Source organism: Sus scrofa, chromosome 5, assembly GCF_054392235.1.
Source record: "Sus scrofa isolate SSC_HxYL_T2T_F1_AM1 chromosome 5, Sscrofa_HxYL_maternal_Yorkshire_Landrace_v2.0, whole genome shotgun sequence".
NCBI classification, from domain to species: Eukaryota; Metazoa; Chordata; class Mammalia; order Artiodactyla; family Suidae; genus Sus; species Sus scrofa.
Window position 1 is genome coordinate 68,695,995 of NC_139387.1, and position 15,776 is coordinate 68,711,770.

The 15,776-nt window shown below is 40.1% G+C and overlaps 1 protein-coding gene and 1 long non-coding RNA gene across 6 annotated transcripts in view; one reads left to right on the forward strand and one right to left on the reverse strand.

Annotated features, from left to right (window-relative positions):
- Positions 1–3,045: 3,045 nt before the first annotated feature.
- Positions 3,046–9,904, forward strand: CLEC12B (C-type lectin domain family 12 member B). Its single transcript, NM_001302088.3, is given in 6 exon segments — positions 3,046–3,404; positions 5,116–5,214; positions 6,711–6,926; positions 7,434–7,588; positions 7,791–7,906; positions 9,609–9,904. Coding segments are annotated over 6 exon segments (828 nt in total). The 5' UTR covers positions 3,046–3,313; the 3' UTR covers positions 9,760–9,904.
- The window catches only part of LOC146403425 (uncharacterized), a 62,154-nt gene continuing 51,371 nt past the window's right edge, over positions 4,994–15,776 (reverse strand). The window contains exons 5-7 of one of the 5 annotated variants that reach the window (XR_014803855.1): positions 9,682–9,835; positions 7,816–7,916; positions 7,059–7,234 (exon numbers count right to left, since the gene is read on the reverse strand). This is a non-coding gene — a long non-coding RNA (uncharacterized LOC146403425). Of the gene's footprint in view, positions 5,375–7,058; positions 7,235–7,815; positions 7,917–9,681; positions 9,836–15,776 lie in introns of those variants that run through there. The other 4 variants (XR_014803854.1, XR_014803853.1, XR_014803857.1 and 1 more) reach the window with 4 other exon arrangements.

Here is a 15,776-nt window from a genome sequence, read left to right on the forward strand (position 1 = left end):
TTCTCTGCCTTTATCTAATTTACCCAGAATAGAAACTTAACCATAGATTTATTATTCATTTCACATTTTTGGCAGTGGAGTTTAGTTGATCATGACCCAGAGACTTCATATTTTTTTTTGTACTTCAATACTCCATCAGTTCGAAAAAAATGAACAAGAAATACATGTACATTTACGTATTTAGAGATCACGCAAAAATATTACTGAAGGGTTATTATTGTCACATTGCATTTCTTTTTTTTTTTTTTTTTTTTTGTCTTTTTTGTTGTTGTTGTTATTTCTTGGGCCGCTCCTGCGGCATATGGAGGTTCCCAGGCCAGGGGTTGAATCGGAGCTGCAGCCACCGGCCCACGCCAGAGCCACAGCAACGCGGGATCCGAGCCGCATCTGCAACCTACACCACAGCTCACGGCAATGCCGGATCCTTAACCCAGTGAGCAAGGGCAGGGACCGAACCTGCACCCTCATGGTTCCTAGTCGGATTCGTTAACCACTGCGCCACGACGGGAACTCCATGTCACATTGCATTTCTACAGCCCATTGGATATTTGTTCACACTCCTAAAGTGGTTGCCATTCATTATGGAGACATTTGATTAGGATAATCTCCCCACAGAGGTGAACCTTGGGAAGTTTTGGGTCCCTCCCCAGCCATCTGAAAACAAATACCCACACCACAGTCGCTTCCTAAGCACAAATTTTTTTTTTTTTTTTTGGCTTTTTAGGGTCACACCCTAAAAAGTTCCCAGGCTGGGGTTGCATCAGAGCTACAGCTGCCAGCTTACGCCACAGCAACACAGGATCCAAGCCGTATCTGCAACCCACACCACAGCACATGGCCATGCAGCGCATGGCCATGCTGCTCATGGCAACGCCAGATCTTTAACCCACTGATCAGGGCCAGGGATCAAACCCCAGTCCCCGGGGATACCAGTCAGGTTCGTTACCCCTGAGCCACAACAGGAACTCCGACACTTTTATCATCTTCTCTTCCTTCCCCCAAAGGAAAGCTTTAGAATTGATTCCTCGGTTTCCTTCCTCAGGTAGAGCCCCGCTCAAATATTTTTTTGTTCTGTTATTTGCTCCTTTACCAAATGACCCAAAAGTAGCCACTTTATTGTTAAATGAAAATAAAGGATTAAAAAGTCAAAAAAAAAAAAAAAGGTAGCCACTTGAACAACAGAAATCTATTGTCTCACAGCTGTGTAGGTTAGAAGTTTGACTTGGATCTCACTGGGGTAAAATCAGTCAGGGCTGAGCAGGGCTCTTTTCTGAATGCTCTATGGGAGAATCAATTTACTTGCCTGTTCATCTTTTAGCTTGTACTCCTTGCTTCCCAGCCCCCTTTCTCTGTCTTCACAGAGCAACAGCAACTGCTGTATCTGTCCACTCCTAGGAAAGGTTCTCCACTTTCCCATGATTAAATTGCACCCACCCAGATAATGTAAGACAATTTCCTCATTTCAAAATCTGTAATCATATTTGCAATGCCCCTTTTGCCATATCTACCATGGTCACAGGTTCTAGGGATTAGGGCAAAGATCATCTTTAGGGGGCTATTATTCCGCCTACCTCAGGTTCTTGGCAGCAATGCACTATTTTCTTTTGTATAAACTATTACATTTTATGGGATTAAGAGTACGATGGGATTAGAAGGAGAAGATTATAAAATGAGTATGTTTTATAAAAAGGATCATGGGATTAGAAGAAGATGCAATCCTTTTTAAGAGCTCTGTGAGTCTGATGCTTGCTGTGACTAAATGACCTGCCACACAGGGCAATGTGCTTTTTTTTCCTGTGTGCTTCCAAGTAACAGCCAGAACACTTCCTATATAAATTGTCAACTCTTTATTGATCATGTGATGCTATTGAAACGCACAGTGTCACAGCGTAAATCCTTGTGCAGTGAGTTTCCCTCAGTTTTATTTGAGACATATTTTCAGGGCTTTTTGAGGCCTTTGAGAAGATAGAGGTTGGTTATTTCATCATTTTTTTTAATGAAATGTAAATTACTTGTAGCTGAAAGAGACTTCAAGCATAAAGACTTCCGGAGAATCCCCTGTATCCAGTGTTCCCTTCGAATATCCAACAGCATCTCTGCCTTCAGTTGCCCCAACCCCCATCTTCTGATTTTTCAGGCCTAGAAGACTGTGCTTTTATCAGAAGCCTGTACTTCCTCTATCGGAAGTTCAGCTGCCCCACTGAAATGACTGTGGGCTTCCCTCAACCTTAAAAGCCAAACAAGTGGACAAATGAAAAACAGAAGCAGAAGCACCTTCCCATGTGCCAGCCTCCTTCTCTCCAGAACCTGCCTGCTTTTCTCACTCTCCTAAGATACCAGGGAGTCATTTTAAAAATCTTGTTCTGAGCATTGGTTGTTACCTAATGGAGTATTATTCTGTTAGGCATCTACATGTAAGAAGGAAACTCCCATTCACGCCGAGTTCTAATAGCTATTCATTTCTTCTCCGGGCCTATAGCCTGCACTGTCTCTCGTACACATTCGGTTTTTTGTTTTTTTTTTTTTTTTTTTTTTTTTTTTCTCTTTTTGCTTTTATCTAGGGCCGCTCCCGCGGCATATGGAGATTCCCAGGCTAGGGATCCAATCGGAGTTGTAGCCACCGGCCCACGCCAGAGCCACAGCAACTTGGGATCCCAGCCGCGACTGCGACCTACATCACAGCTCACAGCAACGCCAGATCCTTAACCCACTGAGCAAGGCCAGGGATCGAACCCGCAACCTCATGGCTCCTAGTCGGATTTGTTAACTACTGCGCCACGACGGGAACTCCACGTTTGGTTTTTAAAATCAGCAGCGAGGTGTGGCTGGTTTTTAGCTAGACAGCCCTTCGTCTCAGTATGTGTATCTCCTCGATACCTGGTATGGGTGAGTGTAACCCAGATCCAAAGTCTCCATACAGGATTAGCTGCTTTTAATACCGGTAAAGAGGCCAACCTGAGTCTTGACTGAAACACTCAGAGCAGCCTCTCCACTGAGGATCATGGGAACTTCCCCTTGAAACCAGCATCCCTGCTCCAAAGTACCAGTTCTTTGCTTCACAGCAAGAACAACGCTGAAGGAGCAGACAGTTGAGATCTACAGTATTCTTATTTCTTCAGGGAAGAGTTGACCTTCTCTAACTTACTGTACAGAAAAACTGATTGTTCTTCTGTCCTTACAGAGGGGCCGTGGGATGTGTCTCGGGTTGGTTCAGTGTGGATATAAAACCTCCCAGCCTTGAAAAGAACATCCTCTTCCCGGGTCTGTAGATATTGAAACACTAATTACGTTTATAGTAGAGCTTTCTTCTACGATGTCCGAAGAAGTGACCTACGCGACACTCACATTTCAGGATTCTGTGGCAGCAGGAAATATTCGGGATACAAATAACCTAAGGAAAAGAGGTAGGAGTTCGGAGAAAGCAAGATGTGACTTTAGGGGATGGGCAGCTGTTAAGTGCCTTGAAGTGCTGGCTTTGAGACGAATGCTCAAGAGAGGTGTGCTTTGGAACCTCCAAAATGGAGACCAAGTTGGGGAATCTTCTAATAGGGTCACGTTGAGGAAGAAATACATGGCTTCAGGGACCTTTTAAAACTGTGTGATATTGCTATGTGTCAAGAGGCTCTGTGCTGTAATGAATCATTTTGACTGAATATGCCAGAGATTGAGTTTGGGGTCTCAAAGATTCATTTTTCTAAATGTAGTCCTTGATATTTGTACCTTGTGAGAGATGCCAGGGGACTGTTCTTTCAGAAGACAGTTCGGAGGCTTCTAAAATAAAGACGGTGGAGGGAACTTTTCTTTCGGAAGGTATAAATAACTGAAGGGAAGCACTGGAAGACGAATGAGTCAAAAATAGACAAAAGCTAGTTCCTGCATGATAAGTATTTAGAAACTTTTTTAGGGAAGTTGAAACTCCAGTATAATTAGTCATGTTGAACCAACAGTGACATCTGTATCGTATTTTATATACATTATACCTCATCATTATCAAAATATGGTTGTGAAGTAAATGGAATAATATTAGTTCTTTCTCCAATGTATTAATGAAAAAACTGAGGCTCAAAGACATTAAATGATTTAACCAAGTTCATACAACTGTCCTGTGATGGAGACCAGACTCTGTTCTTATCTTCCACTCCTTTCTTTGTGCCCAGTTGGAAAAAATAGCTGTCTCTGTGGTCAGGAATCCAGCGTCAGGTATCAGACTACATCCCTTACCTTCAAAAATCTGTTGACAGCTTAGGTGGTTGTCGTGAATCCTCTAAAACATTCTCCTGTTCTTTAGGTTTATTTTTATTTTAAGCACATATGTGTATGTGTGCCTGGCTTTGGGGGGATGATATATTAAAAAAGGATGGGAATAGACTTTGCATGTGTCTAATAAAGGTAGTTATACATTTTTGACCTGTTTTTTTTTTTTTTTAATCTAATCCTTGAGAAAAAGGGAGTTGTGAATGTGGTACATGCGGCAGGGCTTCTGGAGATTGTATTAATCTATCCGAAACTTTGGGCTAGATTTCACTAGATCCAGAATTAAAGAATAGGAATGTCAAGCAAATATGAAAAAATATGTGTGTGTATATGTGTGTGTGTATGCGTATACACATATATATATAACATGCTAAAGTTTGAAGAGTTATCCTGTTGCTTTCTATTCTATTCTGTTGTTTTTAGCTTAGATAATTCAACTGATTATCTACTAGGTGAAAGATGGAATACGTAATAGATAAAAGTGGAATTCACACCTGCTTTATGGAGGTTTGCAATCTCAAAAACTTGGCGCCTCTTCCATTGTCAGTATCATCCAGAGAAATTTCCGCAACATCTCATTCACGAATTCAGTAATCTTGAAGAAGAAAAGTGTGTGATGATATAAAATAAAAACCTAAAAATTCAGAGATTCTCAAAGAGAATTCTGGGGGAAAAAAACTGGAGAACTATGGTGGGGCCCTTATTATGCATCATTTTAGGTATTTACTAGATAGGGGAATTGAAGAAGCAAGAGAGAAATTTTATTATCTGGAAGCATACTAAGTGGAAGAAATAAACAATTCAAAGTATGACAGCCACAAGGCAGTTCTGTTTGCCAATCCTTCTGTCGGCTTCTTTCAGGGCATCCAGCTTCATCCTCCATATGGCGTCAGGCTGCCCTGGGTCTGCTCACATTCTGTCTGATGCTGCTGATTGGGCTGGTGACCTTGGGGATTATGTGTAAGTATGCTTGTATCAAGCCTGAGAAAAGTGATTAGGAAACATATTGGTAAACTGTGTAAATTTCAGGTTAGATTATATGATAGGTGCTGGCATCCAGAATCCTCTAATGCTTGTGCCACCTCATCTCCCTCTCATTCTCCAGGTCTCCAAGGTCAACCTGCAAGGGACATATTTTATTGTTATGAGGAATTGGCCCTAAATACATGGTTTTCTCTTGATAAACTAGACTAGACCATGAAGATAAATTTTACTTTTCTAGTTAATGACTGGAATAAGGAGCCTCTTTTCTGCCTAGACACATATCCTCTCATTATTCCAATGCTGAGAAACAAGAGTTGAGGGAGGTGGGTTCAAGGAAAGGCATGGCATTTCATTTACCTCTAAGACTTAGCACAATAAAGGCTTAATCTTCTCACCAAAGACTATGTTGGTACAGAGAAGACTTCTAAGCAGCAGCTACAGTCCGATGAAGGAAAAAGAGATACAGACAAGGAGGAAGAGTTGCCTTATAATATCTTACTCAGTAAACAGAAAGTTGGTGGGAAAACATCCTAAGAATACACACTTTGTAGGATGCGGTTAAGTATATGAGTGGGCACAGTATGGGAACTTTCAGGGAACTTGTACCAAGAAAGCTTCTTTGCTGTAGAATGCTAACACCTTCACTGCTATTTTCATTTCTTCTTACATATTTAAGATCTCATGGGTAATGAGAATTCAGTATACTTATTCAAGTATATAAATTGAGGCTAATGATATAGATTGCTCTTTTGGAAAGAAATATGATGTTCTAGCCAGAAAGATGGATATTCAGTAGCCAATCACCATGAGGATTAGCAGTTGATCTTCTACGATGATGCATGTTTAAAAGAATTAACGAAGATGCAATGATACATATTCATTGGTTCACCATGGAAGGGTGAACACTTTTTTTCCCTAAAATGCAGTACTTTTAGTGCAGTGGTTATTAAATTTATTGTACTGGTGAATACTTGAAGGGCTTATTTAAAATGCAGATTCTGTGGATCCAGGACCAGAAATGATCTAGTGTGGCATTAAAATCTGCTTTTAAAAAATATATATAGCCTAGGTGATTCTGATACAGGTAATCTGCAGAGTATACTTTGAATTACCGTTTGATCCAAAGGATTCTGTAAAACAATTACATTAACCAACTACAAAAAGAAAGAAATATCCACCAATATGAATGGCAAAATGACTGGCACTGCCTTAGATGAATTTTCAGAGATAAATAATTGTTAATTTATTATTTTAATATAAGTACAGTCATAAATACAACTAAAATGATAAAGATGAACTCTAAACAATTTGGAATGTAAAGGCATCAGGTGTGTTTCTTCCATGATGCTTAGATTACTAGGAGTTACTGATAAATATTAAATAATCTCAGAAGTATTTCTTTGTTAAGAGAATTGCCTATGGCTGTCATGAGAATGGAAAGATACGTGTTTGTCACCTGTTATGTCTTGGAGTTTTGCAGACATCTAATGAAATTAACTCAGATTCGGAGAAACTGAGTCAGCTCCAGAAAATCATCCACCAACAGCAGGATAACTTATCCCAACAGCTGAGCTATTACAGGAACTTTCCCACAGAGGAGGAACTCAAATCACAGATTTCCAATTTACTGAAGAGACAGAGACAAATGGCCGTCAAACTCTGCCAGGAGCTAATCATTCACACTTCAGGTAATCAGGACCTGCTGACTGGTCAGGTCAAATCTGTTGCTCTGGTTTAGGCTGACTATGGGTACCACCTTGGAGTATGAGAGAGGGTGTAACCAATGGCTTCTAATGATGCAGCACTAAGAGACGACAAGGGAAGATGCAAATTTCTTTTAATATTTTTGAAAACACAGAGGTGAATTTGGGAAGCATCTTGGAATGATACCCATCTGGATACTTTGCTCCTTGTTTAATGAACTATTTTAAGATGATCCTGTTGTCGTAAGAAGTTAAAAGTGTAGTTGGTAATTCTGAGGCCAGAAGACTGCGCCCTGGAAAAAGAATTCCAGTTACCATGGTCCTAAAGCATAACTGGCAGTGACTTCATTTTCAGAAGCTCTTTCTTAAAAACAGCATGTTGTCAGGGTGCTGGCTCAGAGGCTCTATTGTCAAATTACATAATTTACTTTCCAGTCCCCAGTCACTCCAGAGCTGTTGAGTTCGTGCTATTGGGTGTCATTTCTTTTTCAGACCATAAATGTAAGCCTTGTCCTAAGACGTGGCATTGGCACCGAAACAGCTGCTATTATTTTGCAACAAATGAGGAGAAAACCTGGCCTAACAGTAGAAAAAGCTGCATGGACAAGAACTCCACGTTGGTGAAGATAGATAGCTTGGAGGAAAAGGTCAGTTGAGTCTCCTTCCCTGGTTAGAGAAATGACCCATCCTCTAGAAAGTAAATAAATGGAACTTCTGATTCACATGGTAGGGGTTCAGCATGTTTGGAATAAGAATTAATGCATGAATTTGAGGACTGTTCCCATCTCTCCTACTCCTGCAAACTGGAATGTGACTCTCACAGAACATTTTCCCTGTTTCCTCCCACAGGTTTTTCTGAAGTCACAGCCATTACCTAAGTTTTCTTTCTTCTGGTTGGGATTATCATGGGATCCATCTGGCCAAAGGTGGCTGTGGGAAGATGGCACGCTCCTCTCTCCATCCTTGTAAGTCTCCCTACGATTGGGGAAATAAACAAGCTAGGGGTACTAAGAAATGGAATACTAAGAAAATACATGTTCTTTGTAAGAATTACAAATGTAGAGACAAAAAAAAAAAGAGTACAACCTGCAAAGAAAGGAAAGCTTCATTAACAAATGGAAAAAGGAGGAGTAACTAGATTCCTGTGTGTGACAAACTCATGGCAGGATACAGAGCACCGTCTATTAGTTTAAATTTATTTCTCTATTTAACAACCACAAATAATACTGTGTTCAATACACTTTATAAATAGAACCCCTGTGATAAAAGCATTATTATATTCCCTTTTTAGAGTTTTAAAAAATTGTCATAGAGAGATGAAATAACCTGCCTGAAGTCACTTGGCTCACGAGTGGCAAAATCAGGACTGAGGGCTTGGCTTGTGCAATCAAGATTTCAGCCTCTCAGGGGAGTTCCCTTAATGGCTCAGTGGTTGACAAACCTGACAAGGATCTATGAGGATATGGGTTCGATCCCTGGCCTCGATCAGTGGCTTAAGGATCCAGTGTTGCCATGAGCTGTGGTGTAGGTCACAGACGCAGCTTGGATCCCATGTGGTACCCATAGTCACTTTTTAATCACCATTACTAGTCATGTAAAATCAACTGGTCTAATTTCACATAAATAATAATGGAAAAAAGCATGTGCAAAGTAACAAACACATAACACAGACAAACAAAAAGAACACCAGTTACTTTTTCGTAAGTGGAGGAATGATGAGCATGAAAAGATTACAAATTAATCTGAGGTTTTGCTGCTAGACTCGGGGTTTACAGAGCAATGCCATGACACACATAAGTGCAGTTGTTTCTATCTTGGAATTTAAGATGTCTCAGTTCTCTTGAAGGATTTTCACTCATCCCTGGGCCCTCTGCCAACTTTTTTTACTTTTTACTCCCATACCTGTGGCATATGAAATTTTCTTTTTACTCCCATACCTGTGGCATATGAAATTTCTCAGTCGAATCAGAGCTGCAGCTGCTGGCTTACACCACAGTCACAGCAACACCAGATCTGAGTCACATCTGCACCCTCTGCCACAGCTCACAGCAACACTGGATCCTTAACACACTGCATGAGACTAGAGATCAAACTGCATTCTCGAAGAAACTATCTCAGGTCCTTAACCCACTGAGCAGCAATGGGAACTCCCCTCCACTCACTTCCAGTTAATGTATGGAGGAGATATCCCCAGAGCAGGATTCAGAGCCTATGGACACTGATCCCCTGAGACTGCAGTGGTTACACTCAGGGTAGTAAAATTGGTCTCAGGATCACACAGCCATTTCCTATTGAGTAAAGGCTACTCTGAGCAATGCATATGCTATCTCACCTAGGAAGCTCCCCCCTGAAGCAAGAAAAGAATATCACAGTGTAATTCAGACTGCTGGATAAAGCAGTCTGGGGCACACAAAAGGTTTAGACCCAAATTCCCAACCTAAACTTTAAGTTTCCTTCTTAAATACTTCTATCTGGAATCACGATTTAATTTGAAATTAAAAAAAAATTCAGATATGCTAGCTCTTGGTGTTTTGATGAGTGGTGGCAGCAGAAGCCTCTCGACATTCAAATATATGACATTTGGTTGTCAGGGGACCTGAGAACATGGAATTGTGATCAACATCAAATGTGACATTTGTGATTAATTTAAAATCGATTGATTTGCAGACTTAGTACTAATGAGTATGCTCAGATGAACAGATCCAGAGGATGTGCCTATTTTCAAAAAGGAAGTATTTACGTTTCCCGCTGCAGTGCTGAAACTTCTTGGATTTGTGAGAAGACAGCTGCATCCGTGACGATTGAAGATCTAGATTAATATGCTTCCTCCCGATTCACCAAGAAGTAAGGGACTTGTGGTTAAGTTGATGTAAGAAAAGACAAAACTCCTAGAGCTAAAAACAAATTAAAAAGTGACTATGTATGTGAACTACCCAGCAAATAAACGTGCTTCATGGAACAGTCTCCCAGGCCTGCTGCCTTCTGATCTCATGTGCTTATTATTCAGTCATAAAGTCACTGGGAACCTATAGCAATCGCTGTTCTATGGCTCTATTATTCGATTGCAGACTCATTTCATGGAACTTCCTCTGTCTTACAAATAGAAGACTTTTCTTGCGTTGTTGTTACATATGCAGAAGTGCACAGGGATGGCATGTGATATTTAACAGCCAGAACTGACACAGGCCACAGCACCGGAACGAGGTCCCGGAGACCCTGTTGTGACAGTTGTTGGATCACATAGAGATTTGGAGGACCCTGGGGAGGGGTCCTGGTGGCTGGGATGGCAGAGCTATACTGAATATTTGGAAATATCTTAAGTCTCTTAGCAAATAGTTCGTATACCAGCTAAGTATCAGCCGGCATGAGCAAAATACTTCCTCTCCTGTCTCCCTATGAAAATAGACTTTTTTTATTAATCTTTAAAATTTAGAAAATGTAATATCTTGGTGAAATGCATAACATTTAGTACCACCATTCTAATTTATTCAAACTAAGATTATTGATTTGGTCATCTGAGTGTTCTTATTAGTTTACTCCTATAATTGAAATTTTATTTGAAGGAAATAAAATTTCTTTTTTGGTTTTCAGGTCTTTTCTGAAACATAGTTTGTTAATGTTGCTGCACATGAGATCCTAAACACTGTATATTTATTTAGAGGTCAAGAGTTTTTCTGGAATGCTGATAAAGGATACACTTTTCATTTTCTCCTCATACACCTGCATAGCTAAGTATAGAGGGTAAACGAAACTGTGATACTAATTTGGCTACACCAATCAAGATTTTACCGGAAAAAAACTGATATGATCTGAGTTCAAAGCTAGTTTTCTTTCAGAATACTTTGACAGTTCTTTGAAAGAACATCCTTAGGCTGTTATTCTCTAAAGATTTAAAGATCACATTGTTCTCCTCCCTCTACCACATTTTGTGATTTTGATGTCCTATTTTACCTCCTCACGCTTATCCTTCTACTGTTTATTGTAGTTACAGTCACTTTTTACAGTTTTCGATTGTTTTTAATCTCCATTCTGGTTTAAGCGATCTTCAATCCGTTTATATATTTTCGCCTTTCCTATTGTGACTTTCCCTTTCCTATAGGTTCTTGCTTCTTTTCTATTTAAAGAAGACCCTTAAATATTTCTTATGAGGTAGGGTTAGTATTGCTTACTTCCTTGAGTGCTCGCTTATCTGAGAAGTTAATACAAGTTACAAATACGTGGATTTAAAAAGCAACTTTATATTCTCACTTTTCTTTAGTAGCTCGCTGTCACAGTCATTCTCACAAATATAAAATTATTCGTTAAAAGTCAAGAACTCTGCAACTGACTCCGACACACGGGGTTTTTCTTTATTTCCATGGGAAAGATAATCTCTTCTATTATTCCTTTATTTCAAACCATAAAAATATCTGCTATTAATAATATATCTTTGTTGGTTATTTTGTTCCCAAAAAGAGTTTACAGGTTGTTTACCCCATGGGATCATATCTTTTAACTCTTATCTCATGGACACTCTTGACTTTCACACTCACTAAAAAAGACTATTTCTGCTTCTGACCTTGGAATGGCTCTGGAATTTGATCTGATCCTATTGCTCTCCTGCTCCCCTGCCATCATCCCTGGCAGTGTCTACAGTGGATGAGTAAATCCAAAGGTTCTCTTGAGGATGCATTAACCTCTGCTGTCAGAATAATTGATCCCTCATTGCTCCATGATGACTTGGCTTATGAGGCATGGTGTAACTCAAGAATTTCCATCTCTCTCTCCCCATCTCCTGGTGAAAATTCCTAGGCGATATTAGACACAGACACACCCTGCAACAAAATTTCTGGAGAGAGGCCAAGGTTTGTATTTATTTTGGATAACTTTTCCTTCATCATTGAATAATGATGTGGTTTCCAAACCTGCCTTCACATTAGATTTACATGGATAGTCCCCTTAAAACATTACATTTACTCAAGTTCCCTAGTGGCCTAGCAGTTAAGGATTAGATGTTGTCCTTGCTGTGGCTTGGATTTGATTTTGATCCCTGGCCTGGGAACTTCCACATGCTATGGGCACAGCCAAAAAAAAAAAAAAAAAAAAAAAGAGGAATAAGAAAACTTTGCATTTACTGATTTATTTGTTTCTCACAATAACCGTACAAATCAGGACCTATTATTACCTCAGTTTGACAAGGATAGAAATGATGCATAGAAAAATTAATTAACTTACCTATGTGATAATGTGGCAAGTTGGAAATTGAATTTAAGGAGACATTTAAAAACATATGCTTTTTATTTTTTTTTTATTTATTTATTTATTTATTTTTTGTCTTTTTGTCTTTTTTGTTGTTGTTGTTGTTGTTGCTATTTCTTGGGCCGCTCCCGCGGCATATGGAGGTTCCCAGGCTAGGGGTCAAACCGGAGCTATTGCTGCTGGCCTACGCCAGAGCCACAGCAACGCGGGATCCGAGCCGCGTCTGCAACCTACACCACAGCTCACTGCAACGCCGGATCGTTAACCCACTGAGCAAGGGCAGGGACCGAACCCGCAACCTCATGGTTCCTAGTCGGATTCGTTAACCACTGCGCCACGACGGGAACTCCAACATATGCTTTTTATACTTAATTTTATAACCATTTGAGAGGATTCAACCACATAGCCCTCAGATGAGTATCATAAAATTTTTCATGTCTGATTTTGTAAAGATTTTCTCCAAACTCATTACTATTTTTTTTTTTGGTCTTTTTTTTGGGGGGCTGCACTGGCGGCATATGGAGGTTCCCAGGCTAGGGGTCTAATCAGAGCTTAGCCACCAGCCTGTGCCACAGCCACAGCAACACAGGATCCAAGCCACGTCTGCGACCTACATACAGCTCACAGCCACTACTATTTTTAAGTATGTACAGACGTCTGAAATGGGTCTTGTTAGTACTTTTTTGGTTTGTTTCAAGGTGACAATGTGCATTAGACGGCATTCAAAATCAATCAACAGAGTTAGCCAAGTCACGCAAGGTAATTTCATGGCCCAAATAAGATATCATCAGAAGTTTAAAGTTCCAAAAATATGATGATACCTTGTGTAATTTAGTATGAACTTCTTTTCTTTATCAAAACAAACTTCTGGACCTATGTAAAGACTGAAGTGTCAAAAAAAAAAAAAAAAAAAAAACAAGACAGAAACATGAAAATATCTTCATTTATTTATTTATTTTATTATATTCTGGTCCAGCAAAAGGAAATGGGTTAGCATTTAGAACATATAATTAATTCTTAAAAGCTGAAACTGAGCCTTATTCCACTAAGAAATAGAGTACTGTGGAAATGTATCTCTCACTGGGGAGCACCAGTGAATATTTTAGAAAATATGGCTATGACAGCTTATGATTCAATTGTTAATTTCATCATACAATTATAGTTAAGAAAAAGATGTTCTCGGAAACTATGAGCATTTCACTTTAAGTTCATTTGGCAATTAGTAGACACAAAGCGTCACAGAGACCTGTTGTTATTTGAGATAAGTAACAGCAGAAAGAGAAACAGTGTAGGAAGCAAATTTGAGTTTCACCTTTATGCCAGTACTGGTTAATCTGTGACAGATGCATAAAGTACAAGACCTGTAAATGTAAGCTATTTTAGGAACGATCTTTCCTAAGCGTTTAATTGAGGAAGAGACACCAGGAAGCTGATGCAATAGGAGGGTCCTTGTCCCTCACAGAAACACTGGTTTGACAACCATTCACCTATGAGAAGATCTTCATGGGGCTTGTGGATTCAAGGTGGGAGATTACGGCAGCAGGTGGAGCATAGAAATAAGAAAGGACACACTGATGACAGTGAGAAGGACAGTTTCACTTTACTCACTCATTTCCTCTCCCCAAGCACAGGAAATGCAGCACAAGACAGATACCCTCCACCTGGCTGAGAGTGAAGTGAGCATCTGTCTTTGTTGTGATCCCTAGCCCCAGGCTTGCCCCAGTAAAATCTGGTGCCAGGCCAGCCGTGTTGCAATCCAGCCTCCATGGACTCAAGCTCTAGGCCTGCTGCCACAGACTCAGGCTCAACTCCTCCTAGCACCAAATTAGTCCCTGCAAGTTCCTGGCCAGCCCCTATGGATAGATCCTCCTATTGCATCAGCTTCCTGAAGTCTCCCTCAATTAAACTCTTAAGGAAAGGCTACAAGGATCAAAGAATCAGGAAAATATGACAGTACCAAAGGAACAAAATAAAGCATCAATAATCAACAATGGAGATAATCAAACTGTCTGGCAAAGAATTCAGCAGGGTAGGGAATGTTTTTAACAATACCATATTTGGTGAAGAAAATAACTCATGCAGAAATTGGATTTTGGAAAATATGTGATTGACAGAACATATTCTACTCATTGATCTTGTTTGGGTGAGCTGTCATTATCTTTGCAGAGCCTCCATTCAGTCTTTTTCCCATAAAGTTGTTAATTACAGTTTCCTACTCTGGTACCAGCGCTTCTGGATTTTCCTACTCCTAGTCCTCTGCTCCAATAAGCTGTGATTCATCACTTTTCCTTGTGTGTCTCTTCAATTTATGGTGAAGTGGTTTGCCTTATGATCTCAGTTCTCTGATGGATTTAAGAAGGGTCGTTTATTTATTTATTTTTTCTTATTGTGTGGATGGGAGTGATAATTTCTGATCTCTTCACACACCAGACCAAAACCCACAAGTACATTATTCATCGTCTAATCTTAGGCATAATAGTTTCTGCAATTTAAGCATATGCTCATTTCCTTAATGGATGGATAACGAATAAATAAGAGTGAGTACAGTAAGAGTTAAGTTAAAAGGAAGCAACAAGGGTCATGATGGGACAAAATGTTTATATTCCCTTAAAAATATAAAATGAAACAAAATGAATCAAGAAAATAATCACTGTTTTTGTTTTTTTTTTTAATAAGTAGGATTCCCTAGGAACTAGACTCAAACTCTGATATTTATGTATAGAAGCTTTAATGGTAAATGCTGTTGAGAATAAGAGCGTAGAGGGTGAGAGAGCAACATTGGATAAAGGGAGTGGTTCATCCACACAACGCAGTTGCAGCAGAGGCCCCGGCGAATCCTATGGGGACCTCTGGAGATAGGCTGGTCCTTCAAAGTTGCACCTCTTGAAGCCAGAAAAGCGGGACATTTCCTCCTCTACCTTGTCACTCTGCCCATCCATTTGATGTAGGCTGTCCCTGAGAGGCGCATAGCACTTCTCAGAGAAAGAGTCAGCTGAGAGAATTCAGTTGCCAACCTTCCCAGTAGCTTGGGAAATGAATATATCGGTGCTGACTAGAGCATCTGGGCAGCAAACCAGTGTGCCTGCTGCACGCTGCTCTTGCACTGCCCCATCTGCCTGGTTAGTAGAAAAACGTTCTATAACCAGCCCTTCTGGTATTCTCTTCAGTTCCTTTTCTTGGTGAAACTCACAGAAACAAGATTAGTGGGACAAACTATACACCCTGTCATTGCAGTTTGTCTGGATGGCAACCAATATCCATCATTTCCTACATCCCTACCTTGCTGGACTCCACTCACCCTTGACGACACCCTCAACCAGACCAGGTGTTTTACCAACTAGTGGGACCAAGGTACCCATCAGTCAGGGGCCTAAGCCCCTGGCAAAATACACTATTTCTTTTTTGTTTTTTCCTGGAGATGCTTCATTTATTTTTCACCCTCAGATGCTACAGGCTATTTTTGGTGGCGCTAGATATTAATAATGACCAGTGTAACTTTCCTGACTGTTAAACAAACTATCCCACAGTGAACTTGCCTAAAGACATCGTGGTGACCTTTTAACATACACATTTTCTAAAATATATGCTCAAAGTACA